The 18579-nt window shown below is 41.0% G+C and overlaps 1 protein-coding gene across 4 annotated transcripts in view; it reads right to left on the bottom strand.

Annotated features, from left to right (window-relative positions):
- The window catches only part of il1rapl2 (interleukin 1 receptor accessory protein-like 2), a 518624-nt gene that overhangs the window by 12760 nt on the left and 487285 nt on the right, over window positions 1-18579 (bottom strand). For all 4 annotated transcript variants that reach the window (XM_085182337.1, XM_085182353.1, XM_085182345.1 and 1 more), the window contains exon 9: window positions 17851-17996. In XM_085182337.1, the coding sequence (XP_085038463.1) occupies window positions 17851-17996 (146 nt within the window). The remainder of the gene's footprint in view (window positions 1-17850; window positions 17997-18579) is intronic.

Genomic DNA, 18579 nt, shown 5'->3' with positions numbered 1-18579 from the left:
AGAAAACCACACCAATGAAGCCCAGAAAAAGTCCACACAGAAACACACTGAACCAGATGCGCTAACATGAGAGTCACAAAATCATCTGGCTGTCTATTTAATTAGAAGCTAATAAATTAACACCTGTTTGCCTCATTTGCTCAGCAATTCTCTTTGCACTTCAGGTCAGAGGTGAGAGACTGAATGAATATCTCAGCTGTAATCCAGTATCCAGTGAAATGATACACATAAAGATTTCTAATCTATAGCCTGAATATATGTATATTGAAGTCAGTTGAATTCAGTTATCACAACGGTCACCTCAAGGTGCTTTATACTGTAAGGTAAAGACCCTACAATAGAGAGAAAACTCCAACAATCAGATGACCCCTCCATGAGCAAGCACTTGGCCACAGTGGGAAGGAAAAACTCCCATTTAACAGGAAGTAACATCTAGCAGAACCAGGTACAGGGAGGGGCGGGGCCATCTGCTGCCACTGGTTGGTGTTGAAGGTAGGGCATGGTTGTTGATATCTCTGGCTTTACATTTCTCAAAACAGAGTCGTCTACAGCACAACTTCGGTAGCTCATTCAATGCATTCATGCAGCTTGGGTAGGGACGAGATAGAGAGTTGTCCATAGCACGCACATGCAGATGTTAACACTTATGTTAGCAGACATATGTCAGCCTTTTGGGGGGGGGGGGGGGGGGGATTCGAGCTGGCTGTGAAAGAATTGGGTCAAAGTTAGGACTTCCCCAGTTGAGTGGCACATTCTCTAAGCACTCAGTCTTTGACTTTTGGCAGGTTCATAGTGAATTATCATGTAACCACTTTACATCCACCCAGTGTTCCCAGCAACAGATGAAAAGTTGTGAAGCATTTTGCTCTTTGGAAATGGTAAAAAGCTGCATGCAGCATGTAGTGATTCAAATATGGCTACTTTCAGGTGATGGAGATGCTAGCTACTACAATTCACTGTGTATAAACTTACACAGAAGTAGGAACTACTGCTGCTGCTTTGGTAGTTGTAGCTTAAAATAGTTTTTTTTCACAACATGCATCTACTAGAGAAGCTTTCTTTCAGAAGGTCTTTTTCCTTTTTAGCTTTTATTTGCAGATTGCTTACTTGGTTAGGTTTAAGAAAAGGTCGAGCTTTCCAAACACATGAACCACATTTGAGCCAGTCTGACAAAGCAGTGAAGGAAAAATATTGAATTTGTGCTAGCGGCAAACTAAAAACACGTTTTCAGATAAAGATTTCCCCTTGTTTAAGAGTAAAGGCTCACAAGGCTAGAGAGACAATAATCCCACCTTCGGTACACACGAGAGAACACTCGCACTGCCACACTTTTGCAGGTTTGATAGCTGTAAGTAGTCATCAGTGCACATTTTACAGTTTGCGTGCATGTTTTCACTGGTTGCAGTTAGTTAATTTTTTAGGGTCACCATACTGAACGTGCAGTAATGCTGTGATTCACCGAACTGCAGACTACAAAGTAAGTCCACCGCTCAGATAAAGAGAAACAGGTGAAATTACAGCAGCGTGTCGGGCACACACCTGTGTGAACTGAGATTGTGTTGTGTGAATGGATGGTAGTACTATCAAGGCAATATGAGTGTATGGAAGATTAATGGAACACGGCTGGTGAATGACACCGTGGGAAATATGATCCATTAGTGTACCCGCTACACACACACACACACACACACACACACACACACACACACACACTTATTTGGATGGATTTATCAAGTCATGGTAAGGAATAGCACACACTGTAGTAGAGGGTAAGTGAGTCCATTGTTAAAATTCAACATAAAGTACATTAACAATTGCACCCAATAATAACTGCAGTACACGTAGTTTTGTCTGAACTAAACTAAAGTCCCTAATTAATATTTTCTGGTGTCTCTCAGTAAGCGGCTCTCGGTTTTGACGATACAGTATTAGTCTGTCATTATAACTATGAAGCCAACATATCAGAAACTGCCTGGCGACACAACACCACCTGTTGGTCCAAACTGTCAGATATAATTGGCTAAATGAAGGACAACATGACCCTGTGATCATATCTGTGATGCACATGCTCGACGTTTTATTCTTAACAACTCTACAACAACAAGATTTAAACAGAACATTTAACAGTTAATATGTTGTCGTCTTTGTCTTCTTCTCTGACCTTTTTGTGTTTGGGTTAATACAGTAATCAGGATATTAAACACAAACACAAAAAGTGCCCATTTTTAACAGCTCATAGTGATAAGCACAGCTGAAACTGTCTCTTTGCTCACTTGTGAGTTTTATGGATATGACAGAGCGTAATAACACATCTGCACTCAGTGTTAAAAAAATTGTTTAACTGCCGCTAGCACACTGATGGCTGTTGTGGTCATAAATGCTGTAAAACCAAGCAAAATGCACAAAAAAATAAACAGTACTAAGCATTGTAGTACTGTTTTGCTTCCAAAGAGTCTGACTTTGTCATTTTTTTGGGGGGCAATAGTTCTCCAGGTTTCACTGTCAGTCCAGTCCTTGTACCGGGCCATTATAAGAGGCATAATTTGTTTTGTTTGCTGAAGCACTTAACACTGGCCTGTGAATCAGTATAAAAGACAGCAAACTGGAGGGATAAACTAGCATCGGTTGTTTCTGCACATAATATAAAACATACAAGAACCAATTTTAAATAGTATCTTTAAGCTGTTGCAAAAACCCAACTTTTCTTCAGCTGAATCTATAAAAAATATTGATGGTTTGACAAACCAGAGAGTTAACAGATATAAAACAAAATCTTTTCACAAACAACTCGATTCCCAAAGAGCTCTCAGCTCTGGCACATCTCGACATGATGTGCAGTCACAAAAATGAGTAAACTGGACAAGAGGAGGACAAAAGATGTGGCAGGTCTGAAAAGCTACCCACAGCAGACAGACAGCATGTGAACGTCATGTTCTTAAAAAACAGGAAGAAATCCAGGAAAAACCTGACACAGGACCTGAGAGATGCATCTGACCCTTTAGCTGATCCATCTACTGTTCACTGAAGCTTCATCAGAAATGGTCTCAGTGGATGGGTGGCTGTCACGGAGCACTTCTTCAGGAAGGGAAACAGGGAGGAAACTCTAAGGCTGACTTACGCAAGAACTGGACTGAAAATCAGACAGTAGGTATAATGTAGTGATGACTCCAAATGGGGAAATATTTGATTAAAATCATTATGAGTATGTATGGAGATCAGGAAAGATGTACACCAGTGAATGCCTACAGCCATGGTGGAGACTCTGCCTTTGTCTTTAGGGCTGTATCTCAGTAAGTGGTGTTGGGGAGCTTCTTAAAACTGATGCAATTGTGAATGCAGAAAAATACTGTCAGATTTTGATCCACCATGCAATGACACCAGCTTCATTTTTTCAACATGACAGTGATCCACAACACACTGCCAATACAGTAAAAGCATAACTGGACAGAGAAACAGACCATGGAGCACTGTCACTCATGGATCGGCCTCCACAGAGCCCGGATCTCAACATGACTGAAGCAGTGTGGGATCCTTTGGATAGGAAACAGAGCAAAAGGCAGAAACATCCAAAGAAGAGCTTTGAATGTCCTTCAAGAAGCCTGGAGAACGATTCCTGAAGACTATCTAAGACTTAAGCTTGTTAGAACTGTCTCTGTGTTTGCACATGTTTTAATAACCTTAGTAAGACCTTTACAGGGTACTGTAAAGTACCCTGTAAAGGTCTTACTGTGCCTTTTGTAAACAATAGAGTAGTACATTTTTCTTAGTTATGTGATCAGAAATTGAGAACTTGAGAAAAATCCTTGACTGTAATAAAAACACACTGAGGTCATTTATAATAAAAATGGAAGCAATGTGGGATCATCATAATGCAAAGATAAAGTGCCACGAGCAAAATGTACTTCATCAGTAAGTCGTCTAAACTTTCTACCTAATGTTCAATAAGATCTGTGTGACCCTGCAGGATACATTCCTGTGCTGAACATCTGGGACATGATTAAAATGTCAAGAAATAGCAGCGCTTGAGAATTTTCAAGAAGAAATAATAATTGTATAAAAAAATACAACGTTCAAGATCTTTTGATTTCAGTTGTAAGCAGTGTCTTTGCAGGAAGCCCTGGAAGCTTAATACAACCACACAACATCACATTTAACCCTTTCATGCATGAATTATGACAACCTCAATCAGGATGTTTTTCTTAAACATAAGAGGTTTTTTTACATGTCCACTGGCTGACCAGTGGGTGGCAGGTATGGAGTGACGCATCAGTGTCAAAGGTAGTGTTTTATGAGCAAGTATCCCATCAACACTGACCCCAATACAAGAAAACAGCCTTTGAATAGCTGTCCACTGTAGTGACCACTATGCTGAAAGGGTTAAAACTCTTGTAAAGAGCATAAAATGAGAGCGCCTGTTTGTAGATGCTTTCTACACTGATTTGTAAGATGCATTAATCTTTAATGAACCTAATGTTATTTTGCATATATTTGTGATGCCTTTTTAGTCAAATTTACTAAACATGTCATACTCGATGTGTTAATAATTTGCATAATTTCCCAGATTTCGAATAACTCTTTGCAAATGTTCGTTTGGATTTAGACGTTAAATTCCAGCTTAGGCAGTTTTGTATTTTCCTCACTAACTGTAACTGGAATGTATTTATCGCACGATTTTCAGTTCTTTTTTCAATTTAAGTTCTTTTGCTTTCTTGATTTTTTGGCCAAGTCGTGCTTTTTTGCAATTGCATGACAAAATAAAGGCTATTTTTGAGGATAAATTTATAAAACACAAGATCTGCTCCCAAATATTGTTGAAATACTGGTGCAGTTCATCTCTAAAGTCTTCCACCGTGCAGCTTTGTTTTTATTCACCACTACAGTTAATAAACCAGCTGAAGTTACCACATTTCACCAGTAGACGTCTCTCCAACCCTTCTGCTCCCATCAGCCAAACACTACCTTCACTAGATACGCCTAAGAGCAGACAGCGCAGGGACAGCAGTGAGTGGGGGACGGAGTAGAGGGATGGTGGTCTGAGAGCGGGAAGAAAAATAGTGAAATTCCACTAATTGCCAAATATTTGCTCTACAGTAAAGTTAACTCACATTGCTTCCATTAGTAATGAGTCACATTTAGAAACCTCTGCTTCTGTCTCCTGCCTTCATCCCTATCTCCTCCCTCTGTGTTCCTTTCTCAGTTTGCACCCCCCATACCCACTCTGTCACCACTGGCTCCCCTTCATCTATCTTTCTCAGATATTTTCCATTAGTAATGAGTCACTTGCTGCTGTCTCCTGATATCAGCACACAGGAAAATGGGTGCAGAATTTTGAAGTTGGATTTTTAAGCATGCTTTTTACTTATTAGGCATAAAAAGAATTGGGAATTGTAATGGTGACAGTGTCTGCATGTAAAGGAAAGAATATGATAAAAGATTTTCTTTTTTTAACATAAGTTTTCAGACTCTCGTTCTCTTCCTCGGGCTTTACAGCCCAACGCTATTGCACTGAAAGCTCATTCACATCCACCGCCTTTGCTTTCTTTCTCCCCGTTTGTTTTTTATCTCATTCATCTGGCTTTGACAGGAATGCTTTTTGCATTTGCTGCTAAAGTATTATGTCTAAAACAACAATTATTAATAGCAAAAAATAATCTGAATGTTGGTCTCCAAACACACCATCTGTCACACCATTGTTCAGTTTGGACCCATGAAGTGTTTAAAGACTCAAACCTTGTGTTCCCTCTGGAATTAGTACAGCCTATAGTAATATTCTATCTAGTAGGCAGTTTTTTAAAGGCTCTCTGTGCAGACAGGTCAGATACTGTATTCTGCCTCAGAAACAGTGGTCTATATACAGTCTATATACAGTGGTTCCAATGTATATAGACTGCACAGACTGTATATAAATGATAGCAAAAAAAAGAAAGAAAAAAGGGGCTAACCAAATCAACAAAGGGCACATAGACAGAGATCAGCTACACCCCCAAGTGCTATAATCGGTCTTTAAGTCTGACGTCATTAGCCGTTTCCGGGTCCAAACTCCGCTTCAGGTCTTTAAGTCAAACGAACACTGCGGCATCACTGAGAGTTAAAACCTGTCTAAATTCTTTCATCTTTAATAAAATGATCAGTGTTGCTGCTTTACCAGGTCTAACAATTAAGTTTAATGTCCAGGCATCCATGAAAACAAGATTATTACAGAGTTAGAAGTTAGCAGGAAGTTAGCGCACTAGCTTCCACCTAAACATGATATAGCATGTTATGACTGAGAGATTTTTGAAAAATTCAAACGTACAGCTCTGCTATCACTTCCAACATAAATGAGGACAGAAAACTAAACAGCAGTGACGTTTGTAGGGTTACTGAAGTTGGGCTAGCTGGTATATAATGATGTGCTACGTGATCGCTAGCGACACAGCTATGTTAGCATAAACACAGTGAAGCTGGAGGATGAACGCTAACTTTTTTCCACTTGATAAAAGTTAACGTGAAGGTTCCCGATGGTTAGGGACAAATGCGATCGCATGGCAGGATGCTGTAAACGGACCAAACTTCAGTCAGGAGAACAACTGAGATCATCCATCCACAATACGAGGTTAGTCATTAATATACTGCTGCATGGGCTGGGCTGGACTTACATCGTAAGGTTTTAAAAACTGAGCTTTAAAACAAACAGCAGCATTAAAAACCAACAGAGGCTGACAGTGATCACTGACTGTTTTTAGGGGCTTGTTGAGATTAAATAGAACAAGATACAAAACATTAAAACATGTTAAAAACACAACAGCCTTAATAAACAGAGTAGTTTGGGCCCGGAAGCAGGATCCATCACATCATCACTTAAAGATCGGATAGAAATGGATGATCTAAACTCAAGTGGCCACTTCAGGAACTGCAATTTGGGTTTGTTCACTTTGGCTTCATTTTTTAAACCTGAGCGTTGCTGCTTTGACTGTTAGATTAAGACAACTTCAATTCTTGCTCATTAGTCATGTTCATGGAGTTTGGCTACCATCCCAATGCAGCGTCAGTCTCATTCTGAGTTGAAATATCCTGACAATAGCTGTAAATAGCCAGAGCAGCTAGTGCACAGAACAAATAAAGATGTATAATGGCATGAAGGTGGAGTGGACAGTATCTGATATACACGTAATCAAGCTTCAGAATAAATGGGCCTACTGTAAAGAAAAAAGTGTGTTCTACAAAAGGAAAGCGACACAGTATGATATCAAATTTGGAAAAGCGATTGAAGGGAAAGTCTGGAGAGTTTGTCGCCCTTCCTCATCCATAAATCCATGTTCAATCCTGTCAAACCGGAGCCTGTGGTGAGCCCAAACTCAAAGCCTTACAACCCCCGAACAAACCCTTGAGTGACATTTGAGAAACTAAGTCCATGTCTTTCCCCATCTGTCCTCCAGTTTGTCATTTCTCTCAATCCTCCTCCCGATCTTTCCGGCCATCTCCCTCCTTGCCTCCATTTTTTTCTTTCTAGTAAGACTCTCGTCACGGTGCTGAAGGCAGCTCTTTATGCTCTGTCAGTTGCAATAAGCAGATGTGGATGGTGTGTGTACTGTAGGTGCGCGTGTCCATGTGAGTGCATGCGTGCAACATAGATGCATCAACCCATTACCTTGGGTCACTGCAGAGTAAGAGCACACCCTAATTCAATCACACACACTCAGTGCAGTAAATCAAGCTTTGATAACTTGCGCTAACTTAAGATAACTTGTGCTTTGTTTAGGCTGTCATGTTGAGTTCTGGCACCCAAATGTGACCTTATGAGTTCCGAGGCTTCGGGCAGGAGGCTTTGGAACAGTCAGCTCTGTTAGTGAACTTTTAATAAGCCCTGACTTGAAGTGGGAATTATAAATAAGTCTGCGTAGTCGGACTAAGGATGATAGTTACTGACTGTACAAACAGTTCTGTTTTTGTGGCTGTTTTTCTTCTTTTAACTGTAGTTCAGCTGAGCACATACTAGAGGGGGGTAATTATTTGATCCCCTGCTGAATTTGTCAGGTCGCTCACTTACAAAGGACTGAACAGTCTCTAATTTTTATGGTGGTTTTATTTTAACGGCGAGAGATGGAACATCATCATACTCCCCAAAAAACACATTACATAAAAGTTATAAACTGACAAGATAAGAATTTCCTACACTGTATCTAGTGCATCACTACACCTGTTTACTGCATTTGGTTAAACGTTTAGGGAAAGATATGACATCTTGATTGTGTCTGTGACCTTTGTAGTCTTTTAATAGGCTTTTAAGGCCCAGCAATGAGAGGTGTACCAATTCTACCAACTGAATCAATTTGTGACTCTGCTTCGAATTCTGTGTGCAACCTCTGTTGAGTCAGAGCCTGGCACCTTTGCCTCCTGTGCGCCTTTAAAAATGAGCATCCAAAGAAATTTCGTGCAAGCCAACAAAAATAAAAAAATAAAGCTGATGCAGTGCATGAATTTGTAAAACCAAACCAGGGAGTCTAAAGATGCTCCAGTGTTGCAGGAGATACACTCCACAAAGATGTCTGCAAAAACATCCATGTCCAGCTAATCAGCAGGTTTCCTGATTACAATGGCTCAGTGTAATATAAGTGTATATTATATATTCTTTGGGCAAACTGAGGTGATATTCGTGTTTTGTGCTGAACTTGGAAGCATCTGATGTGCAGAAATGACCTCATCCAGTGTGACATGTTTCTTAAAAGACTGAGTGCTGTGATTTATTGCTAAAAGGCTTAAATATTCCCTTAGAGACCTTAATTTCATTTTAGTTATGATTAACCTTTGGTCAGCAGTTTCTCTATCTCTTATTATAATCGGAAAATATAGTGCCTTTAGATGTAAAATCCAAAAACGGAATCAAGCAATTTATTATGTTATAACTTCCCCAAGTTAAATAAAATAACACTACAGATGGAGCTGTCTTTGAACTGGCACCAGTGAGTGAGTAAGTCACAGTGTGTGCAAAAGGAATATAGTTAATGTCAACGAATTTTCAGTACAAGAAAATCTCTAAGAGCTACTACTTATTTCATGCCTTTCATATGAGAAATGTCAAGTGCTTTACAGCAGAGGACAGTGTATGTAACAATGTAACATAGACCTGAAAACCTTTATTATCATAATTAAAATTAAGTCTGTGTCAGATGAAAATATTTAGTTCAATTCAATTTTATTCATACAGCACAAATCACAAACAAGCTTTTTACTGAGAGGTTAAGACCCTACAATACAGTCCCCATCAAAAGTTTAAGACCACTTGAAAAATGGCAAAAAAAATCCTATTTTGCATGACTGGATCTTAACAAGGTTCCAAGTAGAGCTTCAACATGTAACAAGGAGAAATGGGAGCGAGACAAAACATTTTACTGAAAACAAACTAAAACAGGCTGTTTTACAGCTGATCCAAAGTTTAGGACCACATGCCTTAAAAAGGCCAAATCTGCGCAAAAATGTGGATTCATTGTCATTTTCTGTCAGTAGTCACACTGTCATAACGTTCTGATGGCAACAGGAAAAAAACGTTTCCTTTTTGAACGTGGTTGGGTTGTTGAACTACATGAGCAGGGTCTATCACAGCACGTGATCACTGCTAAGGTCGGACGCAGTAATGGAACAACAAACGTCAAGTGGAAGACCCCAAAAAATTCACCAGCACTGAGCCGGAGGATCCAATTGGCAGTGTTGGGAAGGTTACTTTTAAAATGTATTCCATTACAGAATACAGAATACATGCCCCAAAATGTATTCTGTAACGTGTTCCGTTCCGTTACTCAATGAGAGTAACGTATTCTGAATACTTTGGATTACTTAATATATTATCATGCTGTTTACAACTACGTGAATGTACTATTGCTGTGATTTATTACTGTTACTGAAGGTCCGCGGCTCCGAACCGTAGTAAAGGGACCTCTGGCTAATACGGTGGGTTCTGTGTCGGGCTAATAGCCGAAAACTAGCTTTACTTTGTTGTCTGGGTCAACTTTGCTAGCGAGAGATTCGTGTTCGTGTTTTTGGAGGAAAACACAAACACGGTGTACAGTCGAGTCTTAATAGCTTACTTACAACTGGGCTCATCAGGCACTCTTCTTGGCTGCAGTGGTTATTATTATATTTACATGCTTTTAGCTCGTACTTTTTCTTTTTCTCCCTCCCTCGCTAACAGACACATAACGTGTATGGCAGTCCATTCTCCCTGCAGCATGGACTACACTGCCTATGATGCTACATTCTTTAGAGCTATACCTGTAGCATTCTGCCTATTAGCTTAGCACAAAAACAACAAAAAGGCCTCTCTCACCCAGGAAACACGCAGAGAGAGAGCGTCACCCTGTAACCATGGTAACCGTAACGCCGCCACCTGGAATAACAGAACGTAGCTGTCAAACAAAACCCAAACAGGCCTGACCTGCCACAATATGAAACAGGGAAGTACCGCCGTGTAATCCATTTATTTCAACAAAGTAACTGTATTCTAAATACCACCTTTTTAAACGGTAACTGTAACGGAATACAGTTACTCATATTTTGTATTTTAAATACGTAACGGCGGTACATGTATTCCATTACTCCCCAACACTGCCAATTGGCTGTCCATCAAGACACTGGACGATCCTCGACCCAGATTAAGGCAGTTACTGGTGCCGACTGCAGCCCCACAACCATCAGATGGCATCTGAGACTGAAAGGCTTCAAAAACAAACGTCTTCAAAGGCCTCGTCTCCTTGGACGCCACAGAATCAACCATTTGCACCAAACATACAACACTGAAAGGTGGCAGAGAGTTTTCTTCTCTTATGTGACCCTCGTCTGTGTGGTAACACCTGGGTTTTTCAACAGGACAACGCTACGAGAGTAACATCACTTTTTTGGACCATCCTGCATGTTCCTCTGATCTAAATCCAACTGAGAACCTTTGGGGATGAATGGCAAGTTTACAGAAACGGACAACAGTTCCAGACAGCAGACGCCCTTCGTGCGGCCGTCTTCACCACTTGGAGAAACTTCGCTCACCTCATGGAAACGCTTACATCAAGCATGCCGCAACGAATTTTTGAAGTGATCAACAATAACAGTGGAGCTCCTCATCACTGAGTTCATGTCTGAACTTTGATTTCTGTTTTGGGGGGTTTACGAGTTTTTTTTGGAGGTGTGGTCCTAAACTTTGGATCAGCTGTAAAACAGCCTGTTTCAGTTTAAGTGTTATTTTCAATAAAAAGTTTTGTCTCACTCCCAGTTCTTCTTGTTACATGTTGAAGCTCGACTTGGAATCTTTTTAAGATCCAAACATGAAAATATGTTTTTTTTTGCCATTTTTCAAGCCGTCTTAAACTTTTGATTGGGGATGTAATACAGCGAAAACCCCAACAATCAGAGGATACCCCCATGAGCAAGCACTTGGCGAAAGTGAGAAAGAAAAACTCACTTTTACCAGGAAGAAAAAAGAATAAAGAGCAAACAAAATCAAGTTAATTTAGGTTAAAGCTGTATTTGCTTAGAACTGAAACCAAATTCATTTTCACACAAACATCCAGCTGGTTACAATGTTCCAGTTCATAGTTTGTTACAATAAATGCTGAGTTTACGGGACTGGTTCAGCACTTTGTGCTAACCATTTATTGGCAAATCTCTGGTGGTTCTGGCTCAAACTAGTAACTCTTTACTTATTGATAGTTTCTTTTTATGACTCCAACAGGGGAATAAACGCAGGACATTACCAAAGAATAGAAACCAATAACATTAACATCAACATTAATACTGATAAAAGTGGGCTAAAAACTAATTTGACCTCAAAGACCTCTGAGAGAGGATGTAATTAAACAGAGTTCTCATATTTAAATTCTTCTTTTAAAAGGTGGAATGAACCCAATAAATAATAACATTTTTTTAAGGCGCAACAGAGTGCACAAGAAGTTAAAAAAAAGCTTTACTGTGGTTTCCTAAAAGATGGAAGTGTAAACAAGGGATGTTGTTGCTTTGCTGTAGCCCACTGGGGGCTTTGCATATAGGAGAAAATCCTCAAAATAAACCCAAAACCATACAGGAAGCCAACACAGAGCAGCAGAAAATAGACTAACGTTCTGTCTGTTTCTGGTTGTGGTTAATAGCTGAGCTGCAGAGTTTTAAATAAACTCAAATCTATAGTTGTTGTTGTTTTCAAGAGACCGAGAAAAAGAGCGCTGCAGTGATCTGTCTGCTCAAAGAAAGGCACTGGTCATTTTTAAACACTCTTTTTACTCAGAAGTGGTTATTAGTTTAATTGCTATACAAGTCAACCCCGAGACTCGGACTTCATTTCCGCATATTGTTAAACAGCAAGTCTCAGCCACTTTTGAGGCCAGCTGCTCGGGTTTCAGTGCTGTCCTCGTTTATCATACGGACACGGACACACAGTTTCATTTAAACAGTTATAACCTTCATAACCATTCTGCAATTAAATATGGAGAACTATCATGACAGAGGAGATGATGGAGGTCAGGAACTGTGACCTTATTTTAGCTGTTTGGGACATTGTCTAAAGCAGGGGAGTCAAACATAAGGCCCGGGGAACAGAAGTGGCCCAATAAAGACAATCCGGTCCACTTGATATCTTCAGAAAATGTGAAGGAGGAAATAAATTTAGGACTTTTAACTGTATTTTCATACATTTCATAACTTGTCCTAGTTATAATAACCTCCCCAACAATAATTGAATTGAATTGAATTGAATAACTCATATTGTATGAACCAATGAAGTAATAGATAAAAAATTAACGACAGAAAAATTCCATTTTTTTCCACTGCTATAGAAATGTCTTTTTGCATATATAGTTTCCACTGTAAAATAAATAAAACAGGATATTTTCTGTGTATTCACAAAGACATTCTGGTCATTAAGTTTTTACAATTTAAGCCCAAAGAATTGTGCTGACAGATTTCTTTCATTACCTGCAGCTTTTCTTTATAATGCAGAGAAAAGCAAGAAGTGCTGTTTAAATTTCACTTCTTTTTCTTATATTAGGATATCCCAGGAATTGAATGTGCAGGTAAACTACTTCAGAAAAAAGTGAGTTTCTCTGGTCCAGCCCACTTCAGATCAAACTACATGTGGCCTGAGATGTAAAATGACTTTGACAAACCTGGTTTAAAGCCCGAGTTAAAAACTTCCCAACAGGTGATGAGCTATAGGGAATAAAAGCTTCTTTCTTGAAGTACGTAGTGAGCTAAATCCAGGTTAAACCTGTTATCTTTTGTTCATTTTCTTTCATTCTAGATGATTACAGAGCGGGAGTTCTGAATGAGGAGAAGCTGAGAAAGAAAGAGTTTTGAGTTCTGGGACAACTAAGATGTGGAAAGTGCAAAAAATGGCTGCATACCGTTTTTTGTGCCATACTGTTTGGAGCCAGGGGTTAAAGAGGAAATCAAGAAAACAAACAGACAAGACGGTGTGAGTGTGCTGTGGAACAGAGCACGCCAACATATCGAATACCTCGACTTCATTTGCAGCTGCTTGTGCGGCACATACACCTACTTCAGGTTTCATGCTGTGCTGATGCACACGTCCGTGTGTGTGTGTCAAGAGAACACACACTGACAAAACAATCCCATTCCACTTAATGCCTCCCATGAGGGGAAAGTATATGTGTATACGTTTTTTGTATATGCAGCAGCCCTGACACACACACACACACACACACACACACACACACACACACACACACACACACACACACACACACAGAGCTTCCTGTGGGTAATTACAGTGTTAAGTAATGAGGGCCCTACAGTTCTCATTCTGACCCCCTCTGGAGGTGTGTGTCTGTGTGATCCTGTGTGTGTGTATTCATGTGTGTGTGTGTGTGTGTGAGTCCCTGGGGTGCTAGTTAAGTATAGTAAGATAGATTTAACACCCAAGGCATCCAGCAGGAGTCAGACGGGGAGAGAGAAAGGCCTGTTTTTAGTCCACCAACCTCTCTGTGTGTCTCTCCTCTCTTCATCTCTCCCAATACTCTCAGTCACCCCTCACCTTCCCAATCTTTATCTCTCTGTCTGCATCTATTACCTCGGCCCTATTCTCTATTTTCTTGCCCCGTTCGGCCTCCCGCTGCATTTCCCTGCCTGTTTATCTCTTTTCACATTTCTCCAATTCTGCCTGTTCTTGCTTTCTTGCATTACATACATTGGTTTCATAGAGTGGGCATTCAGGGAAACTAGTTTCTGCTGATAGCTGGGGTAAGACAGACAATTCATCTGCTCCTTCAGGGGTGCTTTACTATTCTATGTCTTAATGTCTCTTTAGGTTCTTCCTTTTTTTCTCTGGGCTTTGGCCTCTGTCGCCAGAAAGAGGTAGGATGTTTCTCCTGTATTGGCTTCCCTTCATTGGCTTCCTGTTAAATCCAGAATTGAATTCAAAATCCTGCTCCTCACATACAAGGTCTTAAATAATCAGGCCCCATCTTATCTTAATGACCTTGTAGTACCATATCACCCTATTAGAGCACTTCGCTCTCACACTGCAGGCTTACTCATATGATTGTTGGGTTTTTCTCTGTGTGTATTATTGTAGGGTAGTCTAAGGAGCTTGGAAAGAAAAGCGTCTGGACTTCTTTGAGTTGCTTGAAGACGTTTGACCTCTCATCCGAGAAGCTTCTTCATTTCTAGGGGTCAAATTGTGGAGAGTCCCAGATTGAAACCCAGTGGGAGTTTCCCCCCAAAGAGGGACAAAAGGACCCCCTGATGATCCTCTACCTAATCACATGAGCCAAGGTGTGAAAGCGGGTGTGGGTCACAATCAGCCAGGGTTTCGGGTGAGCTCATTGTGAAACCTGGCCCCACCCTATCATGTGATTTCCTGAGGTCAGATGGCCCAGGATGTGAGTGGGTGTTAAGGAGTCTGGGAATGGAACTCAAAACTGGATTATAGATGGCAGACAGTTGGTGTCATAAACCACCGCCTCTGTTCAAAGATGGTCGCTCACAGTGGATGTAAATGGCTTCTTTCACTCCTCTTTCAAACCGTCTGTCCTCTTTGTCCAAAATGTGAACGTTGGCATCCTCGAAAGAGTGACCTTTGACCTTTAGATGCAGATGAACTGCTGAGTCTTGTCCTGTGGAGGTGGCTCTTCTAGGTTGTGCCATGCACTTGTGAAGTGGCTGTTTGGTCTCTCCAATGTAGAGGTCTGGGCATTCCTCGCTGCACTGTACAGCATACACCACGTTGTTAAGTTTGTGTTTAGGTGTTTTGTCTTTGGGATGAACCAGTTTCTGTCTGAGCGTGTTGCTGGGTCTGAAATGCACCGGGATGTCGTGCTTGGAGAAAACTCTCCTGAGTTTTTCTGATACACTGGCTACATAGGGGATGACAATGTTGTTGCGTGTGTCTTTCTTATCCTCCCTCGCTGGTGTCTGATCTTCTTTTCTGTGCATCTTTGCTGACTTTATAAACGTCCAATTAGGATAACTGCATGTTTTAAGTGCTTCCTTTACATGCGTGTGTTCCTTCTTTTTTCCTTCGGGCTTAGAGGGAACATGTTCTGCCCGGTGGTGTAGGGTCCTGATTACTCCAGGTTTGTGTTCCAGAGGGTGATGGGAGTCAAAGAGGAGGTACTGGTCTGTGTGTGTGGGCTTCTGGTAAACTTCAATGTTGAGGTTGCCATTCTCGTCAATGTGCACCGCGCAGTCCAGGAAAGGCAAACAGTTATCCTTTGTGTCTTCCCTTGTGAACTTGATGTTTTTATCCACGGCGTTAATGTGCGCAGTGAAGGATTCCACTTCTTGTGTCTTGATTTTGACCCAGGTGTTGCCTACATATCTCTACCAGTGGCTGCGTACTCTTCCTTTGAAAGAGCCTTTCTTTTGACTTCCTCCATGTAAAGGTTGGCTACAATAGGTGACACGGGGGAGCCCATGGCACAGCCATGTTTTTGTCTGTAGAAACCCTCGTTGTATTTGAAATATGTAGTGGTAAGACATATTTGAAATATGTCCATGGGCTTAAGGCCAATGTCACCCCATTCCTGTAATTATGGAAAATATTACCAACAGCTTGAAAATTTATTTCAATCAATTTAATTCATTTCAGTTCAGTTGATCTCTGTCAATTGGTCGATGTCCTATGAGCAAGCACTCAGTGATGGTGGGAAGAAATACACTCCCTTTTTAACAGGAAGAAAACTGGCAGAACCAGGCTCAGGGAGGGGTGGCCATGTTTACTAATGTCATATGTAACATCCCAGAGAAGGAAATGTCCCTAGGCGTGAGTTTCTCAAAATGGGCTCATTGAGTGCAGCACGGATAAGATCTTGGAGAGGCTACAGCTGCTGTGAATACTCAGAGTAAGATCTCTGACTGCAGACTGGATACATCTCGGAAGTGCTAGCTCGGAATAACACCTCTGGGCGCAAATTGGATGACATCTCGGGGAGGCACACTGCCGTGAGTTCTCAGAAATCGGCTCATTGAGCACAAGAAATGACAACATTACAGAACGCAAGTATGGTGAAGCTCGCGGCTCTCCAACGGGAGATTGAGAGACCAGTGTTGGACTGCAGAACTGCTTACATAATCACTTATGCAGATACCCCTTTTGGTGCCAGCTGCGGTCTCAAGGCTGGAGCTGAACAAAACACCCTGATAACGACTGTGTTTAGTCTGTTCTTCCCATTCTATGCAAGGCCACCTGGGTTGGCTGGAAGACTGTTTACTTAGCCTAGCAGGGCGAAGGACACTGTCTCAGCTGAACTCTGGACATGCACACACATACATATACACTGATATGCACACACTCATCCCCCCTCCCTTTCCAAATGCCTTCGACGCTTATTCCCTTCCGATGCTGACGGTGGATCAAGGAGACCAGTGCACGCAGGCCCGGATTTACTGTCTAAATCGGCTGTCTCTCACCCTTTACCCACCCCTGTTGCTTGTCATGTGTTTCTTTGGTGTATTAAGAGTTTTTTCATGTGCTATGTGCAGAGGTGTTTTTTTTTCTGCTCTCAAACTGATCTCCCTGTTGGAGCTCAGTCTGGGGGGGAGTTATTTTTTCTCCTTATCTTTCCTCATGTGGTGCATTTTTCCATTGTTATACCTCTCTGACCTGTCTTCCCCATGTGATGTTTTGTGTAATGTATGTATGGTCGGAGGATACGATGGCGCCGCCATTGCGTGCAATAGGTCGGCAGCCTTATGAAATTTCCCCTTGTGTGACTAATAAAGGTATATCCAATCAAATCAAATCAAATATAAGATTTTAGCACTGACTGAAATGTTAAAGGTTTTTGCATTTTTGTTAACAAACAAACAGTGAGTTGATGGGTATGTATCAGACGACAGAACTCGATTGCCTCGCTCATAGTTGCACTCTGCTTCACTGCTGTCAAGCTTTATGTTCAGTTTTTCCACACTAACCTGACTTCATATTAAAATACATTTAAAATCCACAACCTTACTCTGGGTAAACTTGCTCTATTCAGTAGAATCTATGTTTAATCAATGTTACTTCAGAAATCTTGATGTTACCAACACAATCATCTGCATCGTAACTTGTTTTGTGACAGAAAGCTGGTTTGTGGTGGCTCAGCGCTCGGTCCGTGTCACCATCAAACATCCTATGTCCTCTTTCATATAACAAAAACTGTGTTTTTTTATAATGCAAGGTAATTATTTGTGTTACTTTTTAATAGTTTGATAGAAGGAAGCAGATTGTATAGATAACACATTTTTGCTTTGATAGTGAATGGACCAGCATGCACATGTGATCATTTGTCATTCTTAAAGACACTAAAGGCCAATATATGTCGATTTCTTTTTTGCCTAACAAGTTGAACAGAAACCAGTAAATCAGGAGCAAAGAAAAGTGAAAAGCTCTACCTTTCTTTTGCAGTATAGCGCTACCGCTGCGCCTCCCTATGTGGTTCTCCACGTAACAGGTATAGTTGGCCAAATCTCCGTCCTCCACGGCATCAAACGTTAGGGACAGCTGCACTTCCTTCTCTCCTAAATGCTCCCTCACCACCCTGGAAAAGAAACATGCAAGAAGTGGATTCACAAAGCAGTGATATTAAATCTTTTATTGTGATTTACTGTAATACACTCAAGACTTTAACTTGGAATTTCTACTTGTGCAAATTGCATCAGGAGGGAAGTAAACACATGTAAATTTTAAAGATGAGAGAATCGCCTTGCCTCCTAATCTATTCCATTAAAGATGAAGAAGCACAAGGAACATGGTGCTATAGAGCACAGTATATAGGGCAGATTTTAAAAGAAAGAGAGAGCGAAAAGAAAAGAAATGAGGGCAGAAGAAGCAAGGAGCCATGTCTGGAAAACACTGGCGACAGCTGGAAAAAGCTCTCTCCTTATGGTGAGGTCATACTCCTTTTAAGCCTGTGAGGCTGTGAGAAAGAGGGGCTGGAGGAGGAGACTGAACTGATGTCAGGGTCACAGAGTGCACTTTTAAACCTGGTGAGGTTCAGCCATAACCAGTGAGATCTTAGCTCAGGTGGCAGAATTAGAGCAGTGGCACAGATGGTTCAGCCACATAGGCTGGGTACATTTGAACATTTATGTAATAAAAGCTAGTTTCATGTAATTGACACC

This window comes from Neolamprologus multifasciatus, chromosome 2, assembly GCF_963576455.1.
Source record: "Neolamprologus multifasciatus chromosome 2, fNeoMul1.2, whole genome shotgun sequence".
Classification (NCBI taxonomy): domain Eukaryota; kingdom Metazoa; phylum Chordata; class Actinopteri; order Cichliformes; family Cichlidae; genus Neolamprologus; species Neolamprologus multifasciatus.
The sequence above is the reverse complement of the archived record's forward strand: the minus strand, read 5'-3'. Positions and strand labels throughout refer to the sequence as shown.